Source organism: Pseudophryne corroboree, chromosome 4 (assembly GCF_028390025.1).
Source record: "Pseudophryne corroboree isolate aPseCor3 chromosome 4, aPseCor3.hap2, whole genome shotgun sequence".
NCBI lineage: Eukaryota > Metazoa > Chordata > Amphibia > Anura > Myobatrachidae > Pseudophryne > Pseudophryne corroboree.
In genome coordinates this window covers 608422317-608444143 of record NC_086447.1, presented here as the reverse complement: position 1 = coordinate 608444143, position 21827 = coordinate 608422317, and the positions used below count along the sequence as shown (strand labels likewise).

General features: G+C 45.7%; 1 protein-coding gene across 1 annotated transcript in view; it reads right to left on the bottom strand.

Moving 5' to 3' along the window:
- The window catches only part of FMN2 (formin 2), a 428360-nt gene that overhangs the window by 111793 nt on the left and 294740 nt on the right, over positions 1-21827 (bottom strand). Inside the window, exon 12 of the mRNA XM_063917606.1 lies at positions 15378-15437. Within this exon, the coding sequence (XP_063773676.1) occupies positions 15378-15437 (60 nt within the window). The remainder of the gene's footprint in view (positions 1-15377; positions 15438-21827) is intronic.

The window sequence follows — 21827 nt, the reverse complement described above, 5'->3', positions numbered from 1 at the left end:
GCAGCGCGCAGCACTCGGCGACGCATCACCCACGGCGGTGCATCACCACAGCAACGCGCCACGGCAACGCACGGCACCCGGCGACGCGTCATGTCCGGCGACGTGCCAACAAGGCAAGGCTCTCACCTCACAGGGCGCGTAACGTCACTTCCGGAAATCAGTCAACCAAAGTGGGTTATAATGATAGCGCGCCACCATGGCAACGTGCCGCCGCAGGCATCACGTCCCCATGGCAACGCGTTCTGATCGGGGCTCACCTCCCAACATGAGCTCTATATTTTTTTGATGGAACGATATGCCTGATGTGGTTGATCAATAACATAATGGTCAAATCATATTGTCAGTGCTCTTATTACTGTTAGGCATGTCAGAAGGCATACATGTTAGTTGTTACGCAAAATTAAACTGGGGCCAGCCCTTAATGGTAGGCGGAGGTACATGCCACCATTCGTCCAGAAAATTTGGCAAAATTATTATGAAGATTCAACCCAGGGTTTTGCAATCCAACCTGATATTTGTTTGAAAGTATATAATGTTGATGCAGAATCAGCATCTCAGGACATAGAGAAAAAATATATAATATCATACAATAAATTTGGATAGCCGAAGAGTGAGAGATATACAGGAGTGCACTATAAGTATTACGTTTATAGAAGGTGTCAACTGTCTATACAGGTGACTGTGTATAAGTAACCTGACACATAAATAAAACTAATGTTTATTATTGGTACCGTGTGGGTGAGAGAAATGGTACTATGTGATCAAAAAAGAATAACCACATGGACGTGAGAAAATGTGCCCATGCGGGAAAATAGGTATGTTATGTTGAGGAAAAAGTCACAATCTGTGTGGAGATGTGTCGGTGGATATGTGACAATAAATGTGCAAGGTATGTATAAATGTGTATAAAAAAATGTGGTAACATAAATTAAAAACAGCTTGCAAGTATAAGTGCCAAAAAACACAGTGAGATAGTGAATGTGGTGCGACACTCTGGCTGTCCCTGCTGTCACAATTTGAGCTCATTCAGTGTGCTATAATGTGAATTTCGGCTCATTCAGTGTGCTACAATGTGAATTTCAGCTCATTCAGTGTACTACAATGTGAATTTTGGCTCATTCAGTGTGCTACAATGTGGATTTCGGCTCATTCAGTGTGCTACAATGTGAATATCGGCTCATTCAGTGTGCTACAATGTGAATTTTGGCTCATTCAATGTGCTACAGTGTAAATTTCGGCTCATTCAGTGTGCTACAATGTGAATTTCGGCTCATTCAGTGTGCTACAATTTGAATTTCGGCTCATTCAGTGTGCTACAATGTGAATTTCGGCTCATTCATTGTGCTACAATGTGAATTTCGGCTCATTCAGTGTGCTACAATGTGAATTTCTGCTCATTCAGTGTGCTGCAATGTGAATTTCGGCTCATTCAGTGTGCTACAATGTGAATTTCGGCTCATTCAGTGTGCTGCAATGTGAATTTCGGCTCATTCAGTGTGCTATAATGTGAATTTCGTCTCATACCGTGTGCTATAATGTGAATTTCGGCTCGTGCCGTGTGCTATAATGTGAATTTCGGCTCGTACCGTGTGCTATGAATTTCGTCTCGTACCGTGTGAAAGGGGCACCAGTACTAGATAGTATAAGGGGTTCTACTACACTGGACACGCCCCCTTTGGGTGACCACGCCCTCTTTTGGGTGACCACGCACTCTCTTTTCTGGAGCATAATTGCGTCCTTGACTTTTGCATACCCCCACTTCAAAATTTCCACTTCGACCACTGACTGTAGATCAGTAATTGGAAAAATATGTAGAGATAAATAATGTATAAAACTTATACTGAGCATACAAGCCTACAATTATCTGGCCAATCCGCCCACTATCAGTGGATCGGCTAGATAATTGCAGTGTGTATGTGGTTGACCGACCCGAAAATATCGATCAATCGTCCAGCATGCCCCTCCGAGTGTTATGTCGGACGCATCAGTCAGTTTATGCCCTACCATGGCAGACAGATATTCCCCTATTCCTTCACATGGGACATGCAATGTGATATATCTCACAATGTATTTCCTGGATATCAGCAGGGTCAGATAAAATGTATCTGTCTCGGTCTGACAGGCATTTTATCTGACAATGTATGCCCAGCATAAACCTTTAATAAGTCCCCATTTAATAAAACAAATATGTTTTGCATGGTGAACATGTGTCTTGTTCACCTATAAAAATCTTGATTGCCTATTTACAAATAAAGGTTCAAGATACCAAGTGGGTGGTGAAAATATAAGTTTGGAATGTAAGATTCCTATAGGGTTAAATCGATAGAAGGAATCCAAATTCTGACTGAGAGGGTGGGTATGCTAATCAATAGGATCCAAAATCTTTGAAGATGGTGAGTTAGTCTAAAGATAATGAAGGCCAGACGGGGAGGGGCCAAAATCAAAATATCTAGACAAGTGTCTCCTGATTGGAGTGCCCACAGTACCTAGTATTCCAAGGTGGTATCCCATCTAAGTACTGACTAGGCCTTACTTGCTTAGCTTCCGAGAGCTGACAAGATTGGGCGTATTCAGGATAGTACGACCGGAGGAGGATGGACGAAAAATAGAGCCCATTTCTGCTTTCTGTATTTAGGCTATAATTCAAGGTTGATTGCAAAACAAAATTTTCCTCAAATGGGCAAAACCATGTGCACTGCAGGTGGGGCAGATGTAACATGTGCAGAGAGTTAGATTTGGGTGGGGTGTGTTCAAACTGAAATCTAAATTGCAGTGTAAAAATAAAGTAGCAGGGGCGTGGCCTGGACGCAGTGGAGAGAGGCTGCCTGGGGTGAGGGCTCCGTACTTTCAGCACACTAGCACGGGTTTATGCCAGCTGGAAACCCTCCCTAGCGCCCCAGCACTGCCCCTTTACCTTACTGGGGAATCACTGTGGTGCTCGAGCGGGTCCGCGGAATCAGGGTGCCCGTTTACGGGCTCCTGCGGGTTGCGGCCTGCCTTCGCCCTTCAAGCCGGGGACTGTGGTGGCGGAAGCATCCGCGACGGCGTCTGACGTCACCGCGGCTCACTGTGGGGATCCAGAAGCGGAGCGGCAGCCGGAGGCTGGGGCGGTTTCTGTCTGGGAGCAGTGACTCACGCTGGGGCTCATACTGCAGGAGAGAGCAGCCTGGGGCCGGTGAGCTGCAGGCAGTCTGTGGGGAATCCCTGGAGCAGACGCCGCGGCGGCCATCATAAGTGTGGGCACTACAGGCTACAATATCTCGGGGGGCGGAGGCTGCGGCGGCCATCTTGACTGTGGGTGCTGCAGGAGGTAGTTCACGGGGGATACTGGACATGCATACACTCTGGCAGATGATATAAGCCCCTGTCTGGTAGCTCTAGGGCCGGCACCCCCCTCAGCTGATTCACCCTTATATTCAAACACAGCACACTTTACCATTTATGGGAAAAAGGGAACAGAGACTGAGCTCTCCCACAGCAGCCTGGCTTGTGCTATCTCACCACCATTCATTCACCTCACGCCCAGTGCTGCTGTAATACTTCAGCTGCATCCATCCTCAGCTGCTCCCTGGCGTGCCTGGTGTTTATATGCGTTTTCTGATTGATACCTGCAAATCTACCTCGCAACCTACTTGGACCTCCCCCCCTGCAGCTCTAATGCCTTGAACTTAGCCTTTGCTCCACGCCATGACCCCCTGAATCACCCACATACAATGGGGTTTGGTGGCTGATGACATAGACCGGGACACTCTTACCGCAGCGGGGACTCTACAAGTCGGATATGGAGTGCTTCTGATCCACCTATGTGACTTTCCTCTGTTTCTCTGTACACTATTATGTATTAAATCTGCAGATGGGGAAAACGAAGAGGGGCGGGAAATCATCTGCAGCTAAGAAATCTGGTGACAAGTCCCTACAATCTAATTTGCTCCGCTATCTTCAACCGGACATGGAGAACGAGGACACTCGTTCATCATCCTCTGTTTCTGGCTCTCCTGCCGACATCGGAGGGATGGCGGGAGCCGACTCTTCACCGTTGGGCAAGGGGCCTGAAGCCTCTATGGCTGATGTTTTGAACTACTTGCGTTCACTTCCTACTAAAAAAGATCTGCCTACTAAAAGAGACTTTTTGGATTTGGAACAAAAGATACGTGACACGGTTAAATCTGAGATCTCCGTACTTCAGGCAGATATCTCCCAAATATCCCATCGAGTTTCGGATATGGAAGACCACGTCGATGAAGTTTCCTCATTTCAACGGAAGCTCTGTGATACTGTCGCACTTCAGGCTCAGGAACTGAGGGCGCTTTGGCGTTGACAGGACGACCTTGACAACAGAGGCCGGAGAAACAACTTACGCGTCAGGGGGTTGCCGGAAGATGTCCAAGGCCCGGGGATTGCGGACGCCCTCACTAAGATCTTCAATGAGATTATGGATGCAAAACCGTATAACACCATTCTGTTTGATAGGGCTCACAGAGCGCTACGGCCGAAAGGTCTTTCTTCTGAAGCTCCCAGAGACGTTATATGTCGTCTTCACTATTATCACTTGAAGAGATTCTTACTAAAGCCCGCAAATTAGATCGATTGGAATTCAATAATAATGTGATTCAGATCTTTCCGGACTTGTCATGGTCTACGCTCCAGCAACGTAGATCTCTCAAGCCCCTGACGGAGGCTCTTAAAGAGAAGGGTATCCGGTTCCTATGGGGCTTCCCCTTTAATATACAAGCCACCTTTGAGGGAAGACAGGTTTTCTTGCACACGCCAGACGACTTGGACAATTTTTGTTCTGCACTGTCTATACCTAAACCTGCCTTAACGGATTGGACTCAATCTTATCACTGTTTTGATCCTCCGACGCCTCCAGTCTCACGGCCATCATGGACCCCGGTCAGCAACAGGAATCGAGGTTCGACTCGGTCACCTCCGAATCATGGCGATGCTGGGACCTGATTTATAAAATTTTTCTTTGTACTTGGCATAATTTTTTTTTATAAAGTTTAGTTTTGAGCGACTCTGCTTGGTCCTTCTGTGTCTGGTGGAGCCAGTCCTAGAGCTCAATGCTAGGCCATCGCTCCTCCTCCACACCAAAGATTCTGCCTTAAAGTTTAACCATTTAGTGATATTGCCTTCTCATGCCTCCGCCCCTTCCCTTTCCCTGACACTTCTGCTGTTTGGATTTGTTGCATTCTATGGTTTTCTATAAGATTTTTATTTTCAATTGTTTATGTCGAGTTGCTTGTTCCCGCTGCGTTTACTACAATTTGGGGGGACCGTTTTATGTATAATACTGATGTCAGATGATCGTTTTTTGGAGTCTCCTTAGTTACATACTGTTCTATTTTTGTCCCGGGGTTGTGTTGTCACTACTGTGCCCCAGTTGGGTCCGGCCGCCTGCCTGTTTGGCTCTTAGGTCGTGGGTATGACCTCCCTACGACTTTACGGTGGTGAAATCGCCATTCTACAAGACGTAATACTATTGTCATATAGTTCTATGTTGGCCCTCATTCCGAGTTGATCGCTCGCAAGGCGAATTTAGCAGAGTTGCTCAGGCTAAGCCTACGCCTACTGGGAGTGTATCTTAGCTTCTTAAAATTGCGACCGATGTATTCGCAATATTGCGATTACAAACTACTTAGCAGTTTCAGAGTAGCTTCAGACTTACTCGGCATCTGCGATCAGTTCAGTGCTTGTCGTTCCTGGTTTGACGTCATAAACACACCCAGCGTTCGCCCAGACACTCCCCCGTTTCTCCGGCCACTCCTGCGTTTTTTCCGGAAACGGTAGCGTTTTTATCCACACGCCCCGAAAACGCCGTGTTTCCGCCCAGTAACACCCATTTCCTGTCAATCACACTACGATCGCCGGAGCGAAGAAAAAGCCGTGAGTAAAAATACTATCTTCATTGTAAAATTACTTGGCGCAGTCGCAGTGCGATTATTGCGCATGCGTACTAAGCGGAATTTCACTGCGATGCGATGAAAATTACCGAGCGAACGACTCGGAATGAGGGCCTATGTTCTCTGTATTGGTTTTTCTTCTTGTGTTCTTCTTCTTGCTCCTTCTCCCTTCCTCGTTTTTCTTTGCTTCTCTGCCTGTCTCCATTGCAGCCCGATGTACCCAATGCGATTGGACCCTGTACCTTCCTCGCATTTTTGGTAAGTCAATGTTACCTTTATTGCTTATTGTATGCAACAAATTCAGCCTCCTTAATGTCTTCTGATCTTAGGCTATGTTCCTTCAACGTGAAGGGACTTAATATCACCGAAAAGCGGTCCACCTTGCTACGGGAGTTATGGGCGGAGCGTATAGACATTGCTTTTCTCCAGGAGACCCATTTTAACAGTCTAGCCTCCCCTAAGTTAGGAAATTATTATTATCCACAGGTTTTTTGTAACAATAACTCCGTCAATAAATCTCTGGGAGTAGCGATCTTAGTGGCACGTCGGGTCCCGATCACAGATGTTTCTCACCTAATTCTGGAAGAAAGTCGGTGCCAGGTTGTTAAATGCACAATATATAACCAGGTTTATACTCTTGTTAATATATACGCTCCTAATTAACGCCAAAGACAGTTTTTTACCAAAATACTGCGACAAATAGAACCCATTAAAGATGGGCATCTGATTGTGGGGGGCGACTTTAACTGGTCCTTAGACCCGGGGATAGACTGTTCTCCTTCCCTGACTAGACGGTTGACACGTGACCACCGTCGTGTGCTTCGACTTCTTTGTGAGTTTCAGTTGATGGACTTATGGAGAACTCAACATTCGACAGAGAAGGATTAGACTTTTTTTTCTTCTCCTCACACTTTGTATTCACGCCCAGATTACTTCTTAGTTGAGCATAGATCTTTACACTTATTTCCTTCAAGCGCAATTGGGCACATCACATGGTCGGATCATGCCCCGGTGTACAACTCTGTTGCGCTTTCACCAGCCCCCTCCACACCATGGTCGTGGAGGTTTAACGATTCATTGACTCAGGATCCTTGTTTAAAGGCTAAGCTCATCTCCGCCATCTCGGATTATATTGCGACAAATGACACCCCAGATGTTAGTGCAGTCACAATTTGGGAAGCACACAAATGTGTAATTCGAGGTAGATGTATACAGCTTGGCTCCCAACTCAAGAAGGAGCGAATGGCACAGAGGCTGCAGCTCATTAAACGAATAGCGACTTTAGAGGCCTCGCACCAGTCCTCCCTTGATGCAGGGTTTTTTTTAGAACTAACTGAGGCCCGTCAAGCCCTTAATAAATTTTTATGGGACAAAACTAAATTAGGAATGACTAAATGTCGCCATAAATTTTATTTGTGGGGCAACAAACCGGGTGCTATGCTCGCTAGGGCGTTAAGGGCCCAGAGACTGCAGTCTTATGTTCGCTCTATCCATGAGCCGGGGGGACGTGCTGCATATACATTGCCTCAGATTGCTCATTCCTTACAAAATTATTATGAGTCTCTCTATAATCTTAGAAAGGACCAAACCCCTCAGGCTGCCTCTGATCTGAAGGTACTGATACAGAGATATCTAGCGGAAATTGAATTTCCAAAGCTTTCTGAATCGGACCTGGATGCTCTGAATCAACCCTTCACCATAGAAGAGCTGGAAGCAGCCTTGGCGGCTACACCGACTGGGAAGTGCCCGGGCCCGGATGGTTTCCCAGTCGGATACTATAAAGCCTTTAAACAATCCTTGTTGCCTCTCTTCTTGAAGGCGTGCAATTCCATCTCTGCCGAGAAAGGCTTTTCTCCGCAGACCCTGGAAGCACACATAACTGTAATCCCAAAAGAGGGTAAGGACCCCACCCAGTGCTCGAGCTACCGACCTATTTCCCTCCTCAATTGCGACATCAAACTCTTTGCTAAACTGCTTGCGGGCCATTTGGGCCGCCTTCTACCGCCGGTGGTTCATGGGGACCAGGTGGGATTTATACTGGGACGCGAGGCTAAAGATAACACTTCCAAAGTTATAGATTTTATCCACCTTGCTCAGAGCGGGTCCTCCCATATGGTCCTCCTGTCCACTGATGCGGAGAAGGCTTTTGACAGGATAGATTGGCAGTTCATGGAGGGTCTTCTTGAGCACATGGGTCTGAGTCCGACCTGTCTTAGTCGTGTGTTAACTCTCTATAAGTTACCATCAGCTAGGGTCCGTGTGAATGGTGCCCTTTCCCCTCCCTTTATGATACGAAACGGAACAAGGCAAGGCTGCCCCCTGTCCCCACTCATATTTGTTCTCTGCATGGAGGCACTTGCGAGAGCAATTCGGGACAATCCGAATATTCACGATGTATGGGTGGGACAGAGGGAACACAAATTGGCATTGTACGCGGACGACCTTTTGGATACTTTGACGGACCCGGTAACTTCCCTTCCAGCTCTTATGCAAGAATTCAATAGGTTCAACTTACTTTCTAATTTCAAGGTAAATTTCACTAAGTCTGTTGCCTTGAATATTTCAACGCCCACACGAGTACTTGAAGGAATTCGAGATTCGTTCCCGTTTCAGTGGCATCTTACTCAGCTAAAGTACTTAGGAGTTCTCTTGACTAAAGACCTCACTGATTTATACCGGGTACATTTTCTTCCTTTACTACATAAGATTACCACGGATCTCAATAAATGGTCGGCACTCCAACTTACTTGGCTGGGTAGGATTAACACGGTAAAGATGACGATTCTTCCTAAAGTTTTATATCTGCTGCAAACGTTGCCTATAACAGTACCTACTTCCTTTTTCACTACTTTGCAGTCATCTGTGGGTCGTTACATTTGGGGGCGGAGAGGGCACCGACTTTCCCAATTCACACTGACCCGTACTCGTAGGGAAGGTGGTTTACAACTACCTCATTTTATTAGCTATTATTATGCTGTGCATTTGTCCAGAGTCATTGATATGTCCAGATCTCCCTATACTAAGCAATGGCCACTAATAGCTGAAGCGACCGTGGGTACTCCTTTACTTATTCTCCCCTGGCTTAAAAAAATCCCACGCATAAAACTTCCCACCCTAGACTCGACCCTTAAGATATGGAAGAAATTTAGGTACTTAGACTCTTTTAGCCCGAGCCCCTCTTTGCCGACACCTTTATTATTTAACCCAGACCTACCCGCGAACCCCCTCTCCTTGTCTCCGTCCTCAGTATGGGCTAAAGCTGGCATTTCTCGGTTGAGTCACTTGATTGGTTTGGCGGGATTCCATCCCTTCGCAGACTTGCAACGATCTTTTAGTCTACTGCCTAATTGTTTTTGGGCGTACCTACAAATTCGGCATTACGTTACTGCGATACCGGCTTGTGCGGTGGGATGGAGACCGACAATTTTTGAATCCTTGTGTCTCTCTGAGAATTTGCCTCGACACCTAATATCTTTATTGTACAGACACTGCCTTGCGAGCACTCCCACTCGACCTCTGGCATTCGTTACTGCTTGGCATGAGGATCTGGGTAAGGAGTTGACCACGGACCAATGGTCGCGCATTTTCCAGTTCACATTTGCTAGTTCTCCTTCACTCCAAGTTCTGGAGACACAATACAAAGTGGTCTCGAGATGGTATAGATGCCCAGACCGGGTCCACCACATGTTTCCGAGTGTTTCGGATGTCTGTTGGAGGTGTGGCCGGTCTCGTGGTACTCCTTGCCATATATGGTGGCGGTGCCCGGGACTGGCTTCCTTCTGGCAACAGGTTCATTCTATTACCAGGCGTATCACGGGACTCCCAATACCAGAGACGCCTGAGTTTTGGTTACTTAATTTAATTGATCTTCCCCTATCCCAGTTTAAAAACTCTCTACTGCGACATTTAATGAATGCTGCTAGGGCGACAATCCGTGCTTCTGGAGATCTCAGGTACAACCTCCCATTGCCAAGTGGTTCCAAAGAATCGATTACTATATGGCAATGGAAGACTTGACGTCTTCTACCGACCAGTCCGTGTCTCGATTCACGGCCGTCTGGCTTGACTGGCTGGAATTCAAAGGGACGCAGGAATATAAAACCTCTTTGCTACTCTCCTCCCCAACGACATCTTAGGGCCGTGATGGTGATGGCAATTCTTCCCTCTTTCTCCTTTTCTCTTTCTTTCCCTTTCTCTGTCTATCCCTTATGCTTTCTGTATGTTCTATTTTCCTTGTTATTAATATTTGAAGATATTACAGATTAATGTCTTTAGCTAAGTGGGCTAATAATGTCATACACTGCTTTCGTTTTTTTGTATTCTTAGTCTACGATTGGAACGACAGCTTCTGCTATAAGAATTTTTGTATTGCATGCTTTTCCATGGAGCTGTATACTGTTATCTCTTTATTAATAAAACACAATTTGCTTTAAAAAAAAAATAAAGTAGCAAGTATTTACACACCTGCAGCACATATGAGGCCTAATTCAGACCTGATAGTAGATGTGCTAAATTAATCACATCTATGATCAGCTTCCCTGACATGGGAGGTATACCCAGCACAGGTCTAGTCCGCCCCACATGTCAGGCCTTGCCCCGTCACACAAATACAAAAGCATCACACGGCGGCGATGCTTTTGTATTTGAAGAGTAGCCCCCCACCAGCGCAGCAGCCCGCCCCCTCCCGCCCAACGAACGCCTCTGCCTGTCAATCAAGCAGAGGCGATCGCAGGGCTGAGACGGCCGTCGGCTGACGCACAGCACCGATCAGGTCTGAATTAGGCCACAGGTTTTGCCCAACTGCTAACAAATTTGCTGCTGCGATCAACTCTGAATTAGGCCCTCAGACCTGATCGCAGCACGTTTTCTTTAATGGGCAAAACCATGTGTAGTGCAGGTGGAGCAGATATAACATGTGCAGAGAGAGTTAGATTTGGGTGGGGTGTGTTCAAACTGAAATCTAAATTGCAGTGTAAAAATAAAGCAGACAGTATTTACCCTGCACAGAAACACTATAAACAGGGCCGGTTCTACACCTTGCGGCGCCCAGTGCGAAAGTTTCCATTGGCGCCCCACCCCGGCGGCAAAAGTTAGTTTGCAAAAAATAGGGGCGTGGCTTCCCAGGGGAGGGTCAGGGCCACAGTTATGCCCCCAGTAGCTGTGCCCCCAGATTTGCCCCAAGTAGTTGTGCCCCCCCAGTTGATTTTCCCCCTGTAGCTGTGCCCCCCTGTAGATTTGCACCCAGTAGCTGTGCCCCCAGTTAATTTGCCCCCAGTAGCTGGTCCCCCTGTAGTTGTGCCACCTGTAGCAGTGCCGCCAGTAGCTGTTCCCCCTGTAGCAGTGCCCCAGCATGTGCCCCCAGTAGCTGTGCCCCGTGTAGCAGTGCCCACTGTAGCAGTTCCCCCTGTAGCAGTCCCCCCAGTATGGGCCCCCTGTAGATTTGCCCCCTGTAGCTGTGCCCCCAGTAGCTGTGCCCCCAGTAGCTGTGCCCCCAGTAGCTGTGCCCCCAGTATGTGCCCTCTGTAGCTGTGCCCCCTGTAGTAGTGCCCCCAGTAGCTATGTCCCCTGTATGTGCCCCCTGTAGTAGTGCCCCCAGTATGTGCCCCCTGTAGTAGTGCCCCCAGTATGTGCCCCCTGTAGTAGTGCCCCCAGTTTGTGCCCCCTGTAGTTGTGCCCCCAGTAGCTGTTCCCCCTGTAGCAGTGCCCCCAGTATGTGCCCTCTGTAGTTGTGCCCCTTGTAGCTGTGCCCCCAGTGATAGGGCCCCTTGTAGCTGTGCCCCCTGTATGTGCTCCCAGTAGTAGCGACGCTTTCAAAGCCTAAAAGAAAAAAAAGAAAATACTTACCAGCCTCGCTCCTGTTTCCGGACCGCTGCTGCCGCTGCCGCTGTCTCCGGGCGCCAGCTCCGCTCTGTGGGAGAGACGTAATGACGTCTCTCCCATAGCAGCGCCGCACTGACACTAGGGGTCAATTTTGACCTCTAGCGTCAGTCAGTGATGCCGGCTGTAGCGGGCGCACACAGCGCTCGCTGCAGCCGGGGAGCGGGGAGGGAAGGAGGAGCAGTAGCGGCTCTTGCCACGGCGGCGCCCTCAGGGTAGCGGCGCCCCGGGCAAAAAGCCTGCTTGCCCGTGGCAAGAGCCGCTACTGACTATAACCCACCTAAATCTAATGCTCTCTGCAAATGTTATATCTGCCCCACCTGCAGTGCACATGGTTTTGACCATTAGAGGAAAATGTTGTTTTGCAATCAACCTTGAATTAGGCCCTCTAGTGCGGGCTAAATCTTGTTACACTCAGGCAATGCAAGACTGGCCACAATATCTTTCCAGATGAGCAAGTGTTGGAAAAAGATAATACAGTACGTAGCAGAGAGTTGTGGCTGTTGGACATATAGTATTACTGTCTAGTTCAGGCCTGGCCAACCTGTGGCTCTCCAGATGTTGTGAAACTACATATCCCAGCATGCCCTGCCACAGTTTTAGCATCCCCTAATAGCAAAACTGGGGCAGGGCATGCTGGGACTTGTAGTTTCTCAACAGCTGGAGAGCCACAGGTTGGCCAGGCTTGGTCTAGTGGTTTTTTCAAGACATTGAACCACAGATGAAAGGGTATTACTTACACCAGCCAGGATAGATAGCCAGCATCTGCTGTCTGATATAACAAAATGTGGTCAAATAATGGGAATGTTAGACCAAGACCATAATGCCACCACAGGTGAGAGAGTGTTGAAATTTAAATTAGGTTGAGTAATAGATAAAGGGCCTAATTCTGAGTTGATCACAGCAGCAATTTTGTTAGCAATTGGGCAAAACCATGGCCCTCATTCCGAGTTGTTCGCTCGCAAGCTGCTTTTAGCAGCATTGCACACGCTAAGCCGCCGCCTACTGGGAGTGAATCTTAGCTTAGCAAAATTGCGAACGAAAGATTCGCAATATTGCGAAAAGACTTCTCTGTGCAGTTTCTGAGTAGCTCGAGACTTACTCTTCCAGTGCGATCAGTTCAGTGCTTGTCGTTCCTGGTTTGAGGTCACAAACACACCCAGCGTTCGCCCAGACACTCCTCCGTTTCTCCAGCCACTCCCGCCTTTTTCCCCAGAAACGGTAGCGTTTTTTCACACACTGCCATAAAACGGACAGTTTCCGCCCAGAAACACCCACTTCCTGTCAATCACACTCCGATCTCCAGAACGAAGAAAAAACCTTGTAATGCCGTGAGTAAAATACCTAACTGCATAGCAACTTTACTTGGCGCAGTCGCAGTGCGAACATTGCGCATGCGCAGTTAGCAGAAAATCGCTGCGATGCGAAGAAAATTACAGAGCGAACAACTCGGAATGACCACCCATGTGCACTGCAGGAGGGGCAGATATAACATGTGCAGAGAGAATTAGATTTGGGTGGGGTGTATTCAAACTGAAATCTAAATTGCAGTGTAAAAATAAAGCAGCCACTATTTACCCTGCACAGAAACAAAATAACCCACCCAAATCTAACTCTCTCTGCACATGTTATATCTGCCCCCCCTGCAGTGCACATTGGCCCTCATTCCGAGTTGTTCGCTCGCAAGCTGCTTTTAGCAGCATTGCACACGCTAAGCCGCCGCCTACTCGGAGTGAATCTTAGCTTTGCAGAATTGCGAACGAAAGATTCGCATAATTGCGAATAGAAATTTCTAAGCAGTTTCTGAGTAGCTCGGGACTTACTCTGCCACTGCGATCAGTTCAGTGCTTGTCGTTCCTGGTTTGACGTCACAAACACACCCAGCGTTCGCCCAGACACTCCCCCGTTTCTCCAGCCACTCCCGCGTTTTTCCCAGAAACTGTAGCGTTTTTTCACACACTCCCATAAAACGTCCAGTTTCCGCCCAGAAACACCCACTTCCTGTCAATCACACTCCGATCACCAGAACGAAGAAAAAACCTCGTAATGCCGTGAGTAAAATACCAAACTCCTTAGCAAATTTACTTGGCGCAGTCGCAGTGCGAACATTGCGAATGCGCAATTAGCGGAAAATCGCTGCGATGCGAAGAAAATTACCGAGCGAACAACTCGGAATGAGGGCCATGGTTCTGCCCAATTGCTAACAAACTTGCTGCTGTGATCAACTCAGAATTACCCCCAAAGTACTGTATAATCTGTAATCGACACAGATATTTTGGAAAATAAGTATTAAGCTAAGAGCGCTAAAAATGAAACATGTAGCTAGAGCCTACTATAAAGACAGCGCTTTGACACATTTCGATGTATATATTTATGAAGAATATCATACAAAAGTTGTGCATAGATAAGTTTAAATCATTGTATGCAGAACTAGGAATTCCAAGTATTACCAAATAGGAAATAAAATTTTCCTTGTCACAGATAGGTAATGCAAAAGTGTGTGAAGCATATGGTTAAATATGGCAGGATACAATAGTACATAACTTTAATAGGCATATCTATACATACACATATATACAAGTATGCTAATATTGCTAGGATATGCCAAGTGCAATGATGTGTAATGTGTAGTGCAAAAGATTGTAGTTTATAGCATACATATAAATGAGCTCAAGGATGGCTTAAAGTCATATGGGTGTGGTTCTTTGGGTCGACAGTAACTAGGTCAACCACTTTTGGTCGACAGTGACTAGGTCGACACCTGAAATAGCTCAACACGGTCATTGTGCCGACATGGAAAAGGTCGACATGAAAAAATGTTGACATGAGTTTAAATAATATAATTGTGTCATTTTCTCTGTAAAGTGACCGGGAACCCCAAATAGTGCACAGTGTCCCCTCGCATGGCTCACATCACTTGCGATGCTTCGGGCAAGGTGCCTCACTCTGCTACAGCAGTGCTTGGCACAGGTTACTATTCCCATTCATAGTCCACGTGGATCGTAAAGTATGAAAAAGTAAAAAAATGAAAACAAAAATGTGAAAATCTCATGTTGACCTTTTCATGTGGCGACCTTTGCCACGTCGACCTAGTGACCATGTCGACCTAATTACCGATGTTGACCTAATGCATGTCGACCAATAATGGTCAACCTAATGAGTGTCGACCTAAGTGATGTCACCCTAAATACCGGATACCAGTCATATATAGCAAACTGAGTCGCCAGTATTTTGTCTAGAAAGTGGTGTGCCAAATGTAAATAGTATCACATAGATGAATTAAATATAGTATCACATACAGTAGATGAACATTGTTTTTAGCTGGCATAAATGTTCATAAACAAACAAAAGCAAACATGTTTTTAGTAGCAGAAATAGCGCTGGATAATAATATTGACATCCCATAATAAGGAGTACGATGGGGCGACAGGGAGGATTTCGAGAGGGCGATAGTGAGACAGAATATTGGCTTGCTGTAAATGTTACCACTTGCAAAAATCTAGTGCAACACTCTAGTATCAGCACTGTCTTACAATAAGGCTTCAATTACTAAATAAATGTAATGTGATTAAACAAATATATTACATTTATACTTACATCATCAAAGTGTCGCAAGTAGTATGAAACAATATATGAAAGCAGATTCCTGCTGTTATCCTAAAACAAAAGAAAATATAATTATAATAATTGTTGAAGGAAGATTACATAGTTACATATTTAGTACAGTTGAATACAGAAAAAAAGCTCCAACAGATTGCCTGTTTAATGCTTTTAGTAAAGTATAATGCAAGCCATACATCTACAGTCACAATTCCTCATTCTGCCAATCCAATCAGCAGATCAGCAAGCATTGATAATCTGTGATCCATCACGGAATTGGGGGGAAAAAACCATGTTAAAAACCCTGATCTTGTGTGTGTCGGAATCAGCAAATCAAGGATTTCCAATATGTTGAATTTCTCTGATCCCCCAACCCATTCACCAGCAATACAGCAGTGACATGCGGTGAGGTAGATTCATTTAAGATACATCATATTACTAACTTTAGATCAGGCCCACTGTCTAGTATCAGAGCCAGATTTATACATACATACATACAGTATATGAACCTGAGGGTTCTTATGGGCATCATACAAAGATGCAGCAGCATATACAGTACTGCCAGTGCATCACCTGTCATACTCCAGAATTTTGACTACAAATGATTAGAATAATACAAAGAAGGTATATTTTTCATATAATTTTTATAGTCAAAACTCTGGAGTATACTGGAGTATAACAGGAGAGGCTCCACATCACTGCAAAACAGGGAATTGCCCCGATACTTACAGATATATGGGCCTCTTAACTTACTCTTGCAGCTACCTATATTTTAGGTTTATAGCTTTGTCAATGAGTTTGTGGGCTCAAGATAACTTGATCAGATAAACATATGTTATGAGTAGATGTCTAATTGGCCAGGAGTGGTAGGTAACTCTTCTGCACAAGATTTTTTGTACAAATAGTTCAAGGTGGCCATTAGCCAAACTGCACAACTTTTACTTAGAACCAGCACATCCAAGCAATACATCTTTATTAATAGACTTTTTAAGATAGGTTCTGATCCCATTTTTCAATAAAACTGACAGTTATCATAAAGTAATATACTAATACAGACAGAACACATTTTACTGCGTAATCTAAAATGGGAGGCAAGAGGAATGGGTTAAGTACCCATATATTCCTTGTGGTCCACATGTAGGGACTATGGTGAGAGTTGATGATGATCTGAAGAGGTCCTCAAATATCTGAACAAGCTATAAAGGACCATGTACAGTGGAGCAATTCAATTTGTATACATTTTATAACTTCAAAGACATTGCGGGCTTTGAAAAAATTATTGTGGGAGCCCAAGTCGTCACTTAATTTAGTTTTTATGTGCAACCTTCCTGCACCAAGTCCTATTATTGTGTTGCTATATACTATTTTCTCTCAGGAAGGACAGGAGAACTTACAACAAATGCTGGGCCTTTTGCAGGTTGCGCAGGGGCTCATTAGACATGAGCATGTAGTCAGGAGTAGGAGAGGAATTTCATACCAATAGGGGTGTAGACTGACACTCCGTCCACTTTATCTCTCTCCAAGGCTTAGTAAATAGACCCCCAGATCTCTCTCCGAGTCTTGATAAATCTTAACCCTGAGTTACAGCATGGACAGGCTGCACCTCAATGGAGAGCTCTGAGAGGGATGCAGTTAATTTACCAGCTGTCGTGAATCCGGTGGTCAGCAGACCGACGCCGGAATCCCGACAGCCGGCAAAATGCCGCCGGTCGGAATCTCGACCACAGCCTCTATTTCCCACTCAGGTGGTGGTCCACGCCATAACCCGTGGGGGAATATAATAGTATGGCGAGCGAAGCTCACCACTCGGCCCGAAACATGGCGAACACAGTGAGCCCGCAAGGGGAATCAATGTGCTCGCCGCCGGGATCGCGGCTGCTGGGATCCCAGCATCAAGCTCCTGACCACCGGGATCTCGACCATCGGTATTACATACTGGACCTCTCTGAGATATGCTGCACCTCAACAGAGTGCTCTGAGATATGCTGGGAATAAAGATGGGTATGGAGGAGATTTTAAACTAGGCAGAAGCAATAAAGTGTAGACAAGGAAAAAATTCCCTCAAAGGAAAGAGGAAGAAGTGTGGTGAGGGGTTGGGCCATAAAGGATTGCACAAAACTACAGTATAAGCGGTATATTAACTGAAGTGCGGGTTTTCAGAAGTGGAGATGTTGACCATGGCAACCAATCAGATTGTAGCTACTATCTTCTAAAAGATAAATCTTAAGTTGAATTACATAAACCTCAGCCCCAGTGGAGCTTACAATCAATTGGGAAAATGTATTATCCTGACCCTTTTCTAAACACTGATACTTTTGTCACTGCTTATCACAACAATGCAGGATGTCTTAGCTACATTTTGGAGAAGCAGAAATAAACAAATTTTCCAGCAGCAAACCCCATTCTATCACAAGGTGAAGATACAAACTCCACAAAGGAAGAGCATTTTTTAGAAATTGAACTCATGACCTTCAGCGCTGTGAGACAGCAAAGCTAACCACTACACCATAAAACACTTTCATTGAGATAAATAAACCCCTTGTCAATGCAGGTGCTAAAACTATTAATTTCAGAAGGCAAAAGCTTAAAAAAAACAATCATTTAAGCTAGAAGACTGGGAAAGTATACACTTTAATAAAAGTATGCAGGCCAATTTGATGTAAAATTAAAAAAATAATAAATATTAAGTAAATAGAAAAGTACTGAGAGTAAAAAGAGACATAGAGCATTGTTAATCTATAAGAGATTGAGAATTTGCTATCAAAATACATGGAATATAAAATAGTAAATTATTGAAAAAAATTACTGTATGTTAACAAAGATTAATGCTTGAAAATAAATTGAAAAGCAGCAAGACTAAACCTAAACATTAGTTGAAATACATAAACGGCAAGCTATCACAGACTACTACTATATAAATACCACTGAATGATAGAGTAGAAACAATAATTGTAAAAGGGAAAGTTGGGGTTCTATTTACTAAACCTTGGAGAGAGATAAAGTGGACGGAGATAAAGTATCAGCCAACAAGCTCCTGTCATTCTTCAAACAGAGGGGTCTATTTACTAAGAATCTAATTTCTGCCGATTTCAGCCGAGATCAATCTCGGCTCGACAGTGGGGTATATTTACTAAAAATCGTATTTTTCCGTTTGAGGTCAAAGTTCAATCACGAATGACATCGAAAGTGTAAATATGCAACTTTTTGAATTTAGTACGACTAATTTACTAAGCTGCCGTATTCTGCATTTTTGGTTTTACCGATGTCGATGTCATTCGTTTTTTTAGGCAGTGTTTTACGTGAGTGACTTGTAAAACACTGCCGACTTTAATACAATGAATCTCGGCCGGATCTGAGAGATCCGTGCTGGGCTTCATTGTGCACCTTGTTAAAAAAACAAACAGTGTTAAATTTTAAAAAAAAATTGCGTGGGGTCCCCCCTCCTAAGCCAAACCAGCCTCGGGCTCTTTGAGCTGATCCTGGTTGCAAAAATATGGGGGAAAAAATGATAGAGGTTCCCCCATATTTAAACAACCAGCACCGGGCTCTGCGCCTGGTCCTGGTTCCAAAAATACGGGGGACAAAAAGCGTAGGGGTCCCCCGTATTTCTGAAACCAGCACCGGGCTCCACTAGCCAGATACATAATGCCACAGCCGGGGGACACTTTTATATAGGTCCCGGCGGCCCTGGCATTACATAACCAACTAGTCACCCCTGGCCGGGGTACCCTGGAGGAGTGGGGACCCCTTCAATCAAGGGGTCCCCCCCCTCCAGCCACCCAAGGACCAGGGGTGAAGCCCGAGGCTGTCCCCCCCATCCAAGGGCTGCGGATGGGAGGCTGATAGCCGTTTTGAAAAAAAAATGAATATTGTTTTTAGTAGCAGTACTACAAGTACCAGCAAGCCTCCCCCGCAAGCTGGTACTTGGAGAACCACAAGTACCAGCATGCGGAGGAAAACCGGGCCCGCTGGTACCTGTAGTACTACTACTAAAAAAATACCCCAATAAAAACACAAGACACACACCTTGAAAGTATAACTTTAATGCATACATCCACACCTCCATATACACATACTTACCTTATGTTCACACGAGGGTCGGTCCTCTTCTCCATGTAGAATCCATGGTGTACCTGTGGAAAAAATTATACTCACAAAATCCAGTGTAGAAGGCTCTTCTTCTTGTAATCCATTTGTAATCCAGGTACAGCGGTTGACCGAAAGTAACCTCACCGCTGACCACAAAGTTCCCACCATTGGTTACAATGGAGCGCATAGGCGCTACATTGTAACACTGCCGTGTGCCGCCTGTCATACAGTACAGGAGCACACAGCCAATCAGGAGGGTGCCACAATGTGGCGCTCCCTGATTGGCTGATGGAACCCTCTTAGACTTAAGTCAGAGGGGGTTTCTGGCATTCGGGGAAAGGGGTCCCATGTGAAAACATGGGGCCCCTTTCAGTGCGAGGTCGGGTGTCCGTTTTTTTATTTTGACAAGTACCTGGATTACAAATGGATTACAAGAAGAAGAGCCTTCTACACTGGATTTTGCGAGTATAATTTTTTCCACAGGTACACCATGGATTCTACATGGAGAAGAGGACCGACCCTCGTGTGAACATAAGGTAAGTATGTGTATATGGAGGTGTGGATGTATGCATTAAAGTTATACTTTCAAGGTGTGTGTCTTATGTTTTTATTGGGGTATTTTTTTAGTAGTAGTACTACAGGTACCAGCGGGCCCGGTTTTCCTCCGCATGCTGGTACTTGTGGTTCTCCAAGTACCAGCTTGCGGGGGAGGCTTGCTGGGACTTGTAGTACTGCTACTAAAAACAATATTCATTGTTTTACAAAACGGCTATCAGCCTCCCATCCGCAACCCTTGGATGGGGGGGACAGCCTCGGGCTTCACCCCTGGTCATTGGGTGGCTGGAGGGGGGGGACCCCTTGATTGAAGGGGTCCCCACTCCTCCAGGGTACCCCGGCCAGGGGTGACTAGTTGGTTATGTAATGCCAGGGCCGCCGGGACCTATATAAAAGTGTCCCCCGGCTGTGGCATTATGTATCTGGCTAGTGGAGCCCGGTGCTGGTTTCAGAAATACGGGGGACCCCTACGCTTTTTGTCCCCCGTATTTTTGGAACCAGGACCAGGCGCAGAGCCCGGTGCTGGTTGTTTAAATATGGGGGAACCTCTATCATTTTCCCCCCCATATTTTTGCAACCAGGGCCGGCTCAAAGAGCCCGAGGCTGGTTTTGCTTAGGAGGGGGGACCCCACGCATTTTTTTTTGAAGAAAATAACACTTTCCCATCCCCTTCCCACTGATAAACATGCACGGATCTCATGGATCCGTGCATGCCTATCCAAACACGGGATAAAAAAGCAGGTCTGGTTTTTTTTAGCACTTTTTCACGATTTGTATTTCTGCACGGCAGTGTTTGGCTATTGTCGGCAGTGTTTGTGATTTGCACTTTTTAGTAAATTACCGATTTCTACCAAATTGCAGGCGTATTTGACCGATGGTGTATTAATTCGTGATTTTTTCCTAGGACTTCCAAAATATTACGAATGCCCTCATCACTGCCGAGATTTTTGCTTAGTAAATTACCGAATTGACACTTTGAAGAAAAAACGGCATCTCGGTCAAAATCAGGACCTTAGTAAATATACCCCAGTGTGAGATTGCAACTTTTTGAGAAAAAACACGGTAATTTACTAAACTACCGTGTTTTTTCAATTTGAATTCACCGATGTTGGAGTAATTCGTATTGCCGGCAGTGTTTTACGGGAGAGAATAGTAAAACACTGCTGGACTTAACACAATGAAGCCCGGCCGGATCAGAGAGATCCGTGCAGGGCTTCATTGTGTACACTATTGAAATAGCTCATGGGCCGGTCCTGGTTACAAAAATACGGGGGACAAAAGATGTAGGGGTCCCCCAATATTTTTGAAACCAGCACCGGGCTCCACTAGCCAGGGAGGTGATGCCGCAGCCGGGGGACACTTTTATATAGGTCCCTGTGGCCAAAGCATCACTCCCCCCAACTAGTAACCCCTCCAGGCACCCAACGGCCAGGGGTGAAGCCCGAGGCTGTCTCCCAATCATCCCTGGGCGGTGGATGGGGGGCTGATAGCCTCCTCCGCTTGCTGGTACTTGGAGAATCACAAGTAGCAGCATAAGGAGAAATAGCGGGCCCCGCTGGTACCTGTAGTTCCACAACAAAAGAAATACCCAAATAAAAACACAACACACACACCGTGAAAGTACACGTTTATTTTCACATAATACTATACATGCACACTTACTCACTCACACATACTTACCTAGTATTCCACGGAGCCAATCGGTCCCCTTGTAAAGTAGAATCCCTTGGGGCAACTGTAAAAAAAACCTAACTACTCACCTATTATACAGTGAAGATAGGTCCTCTTCTTTCCATGTAGGCA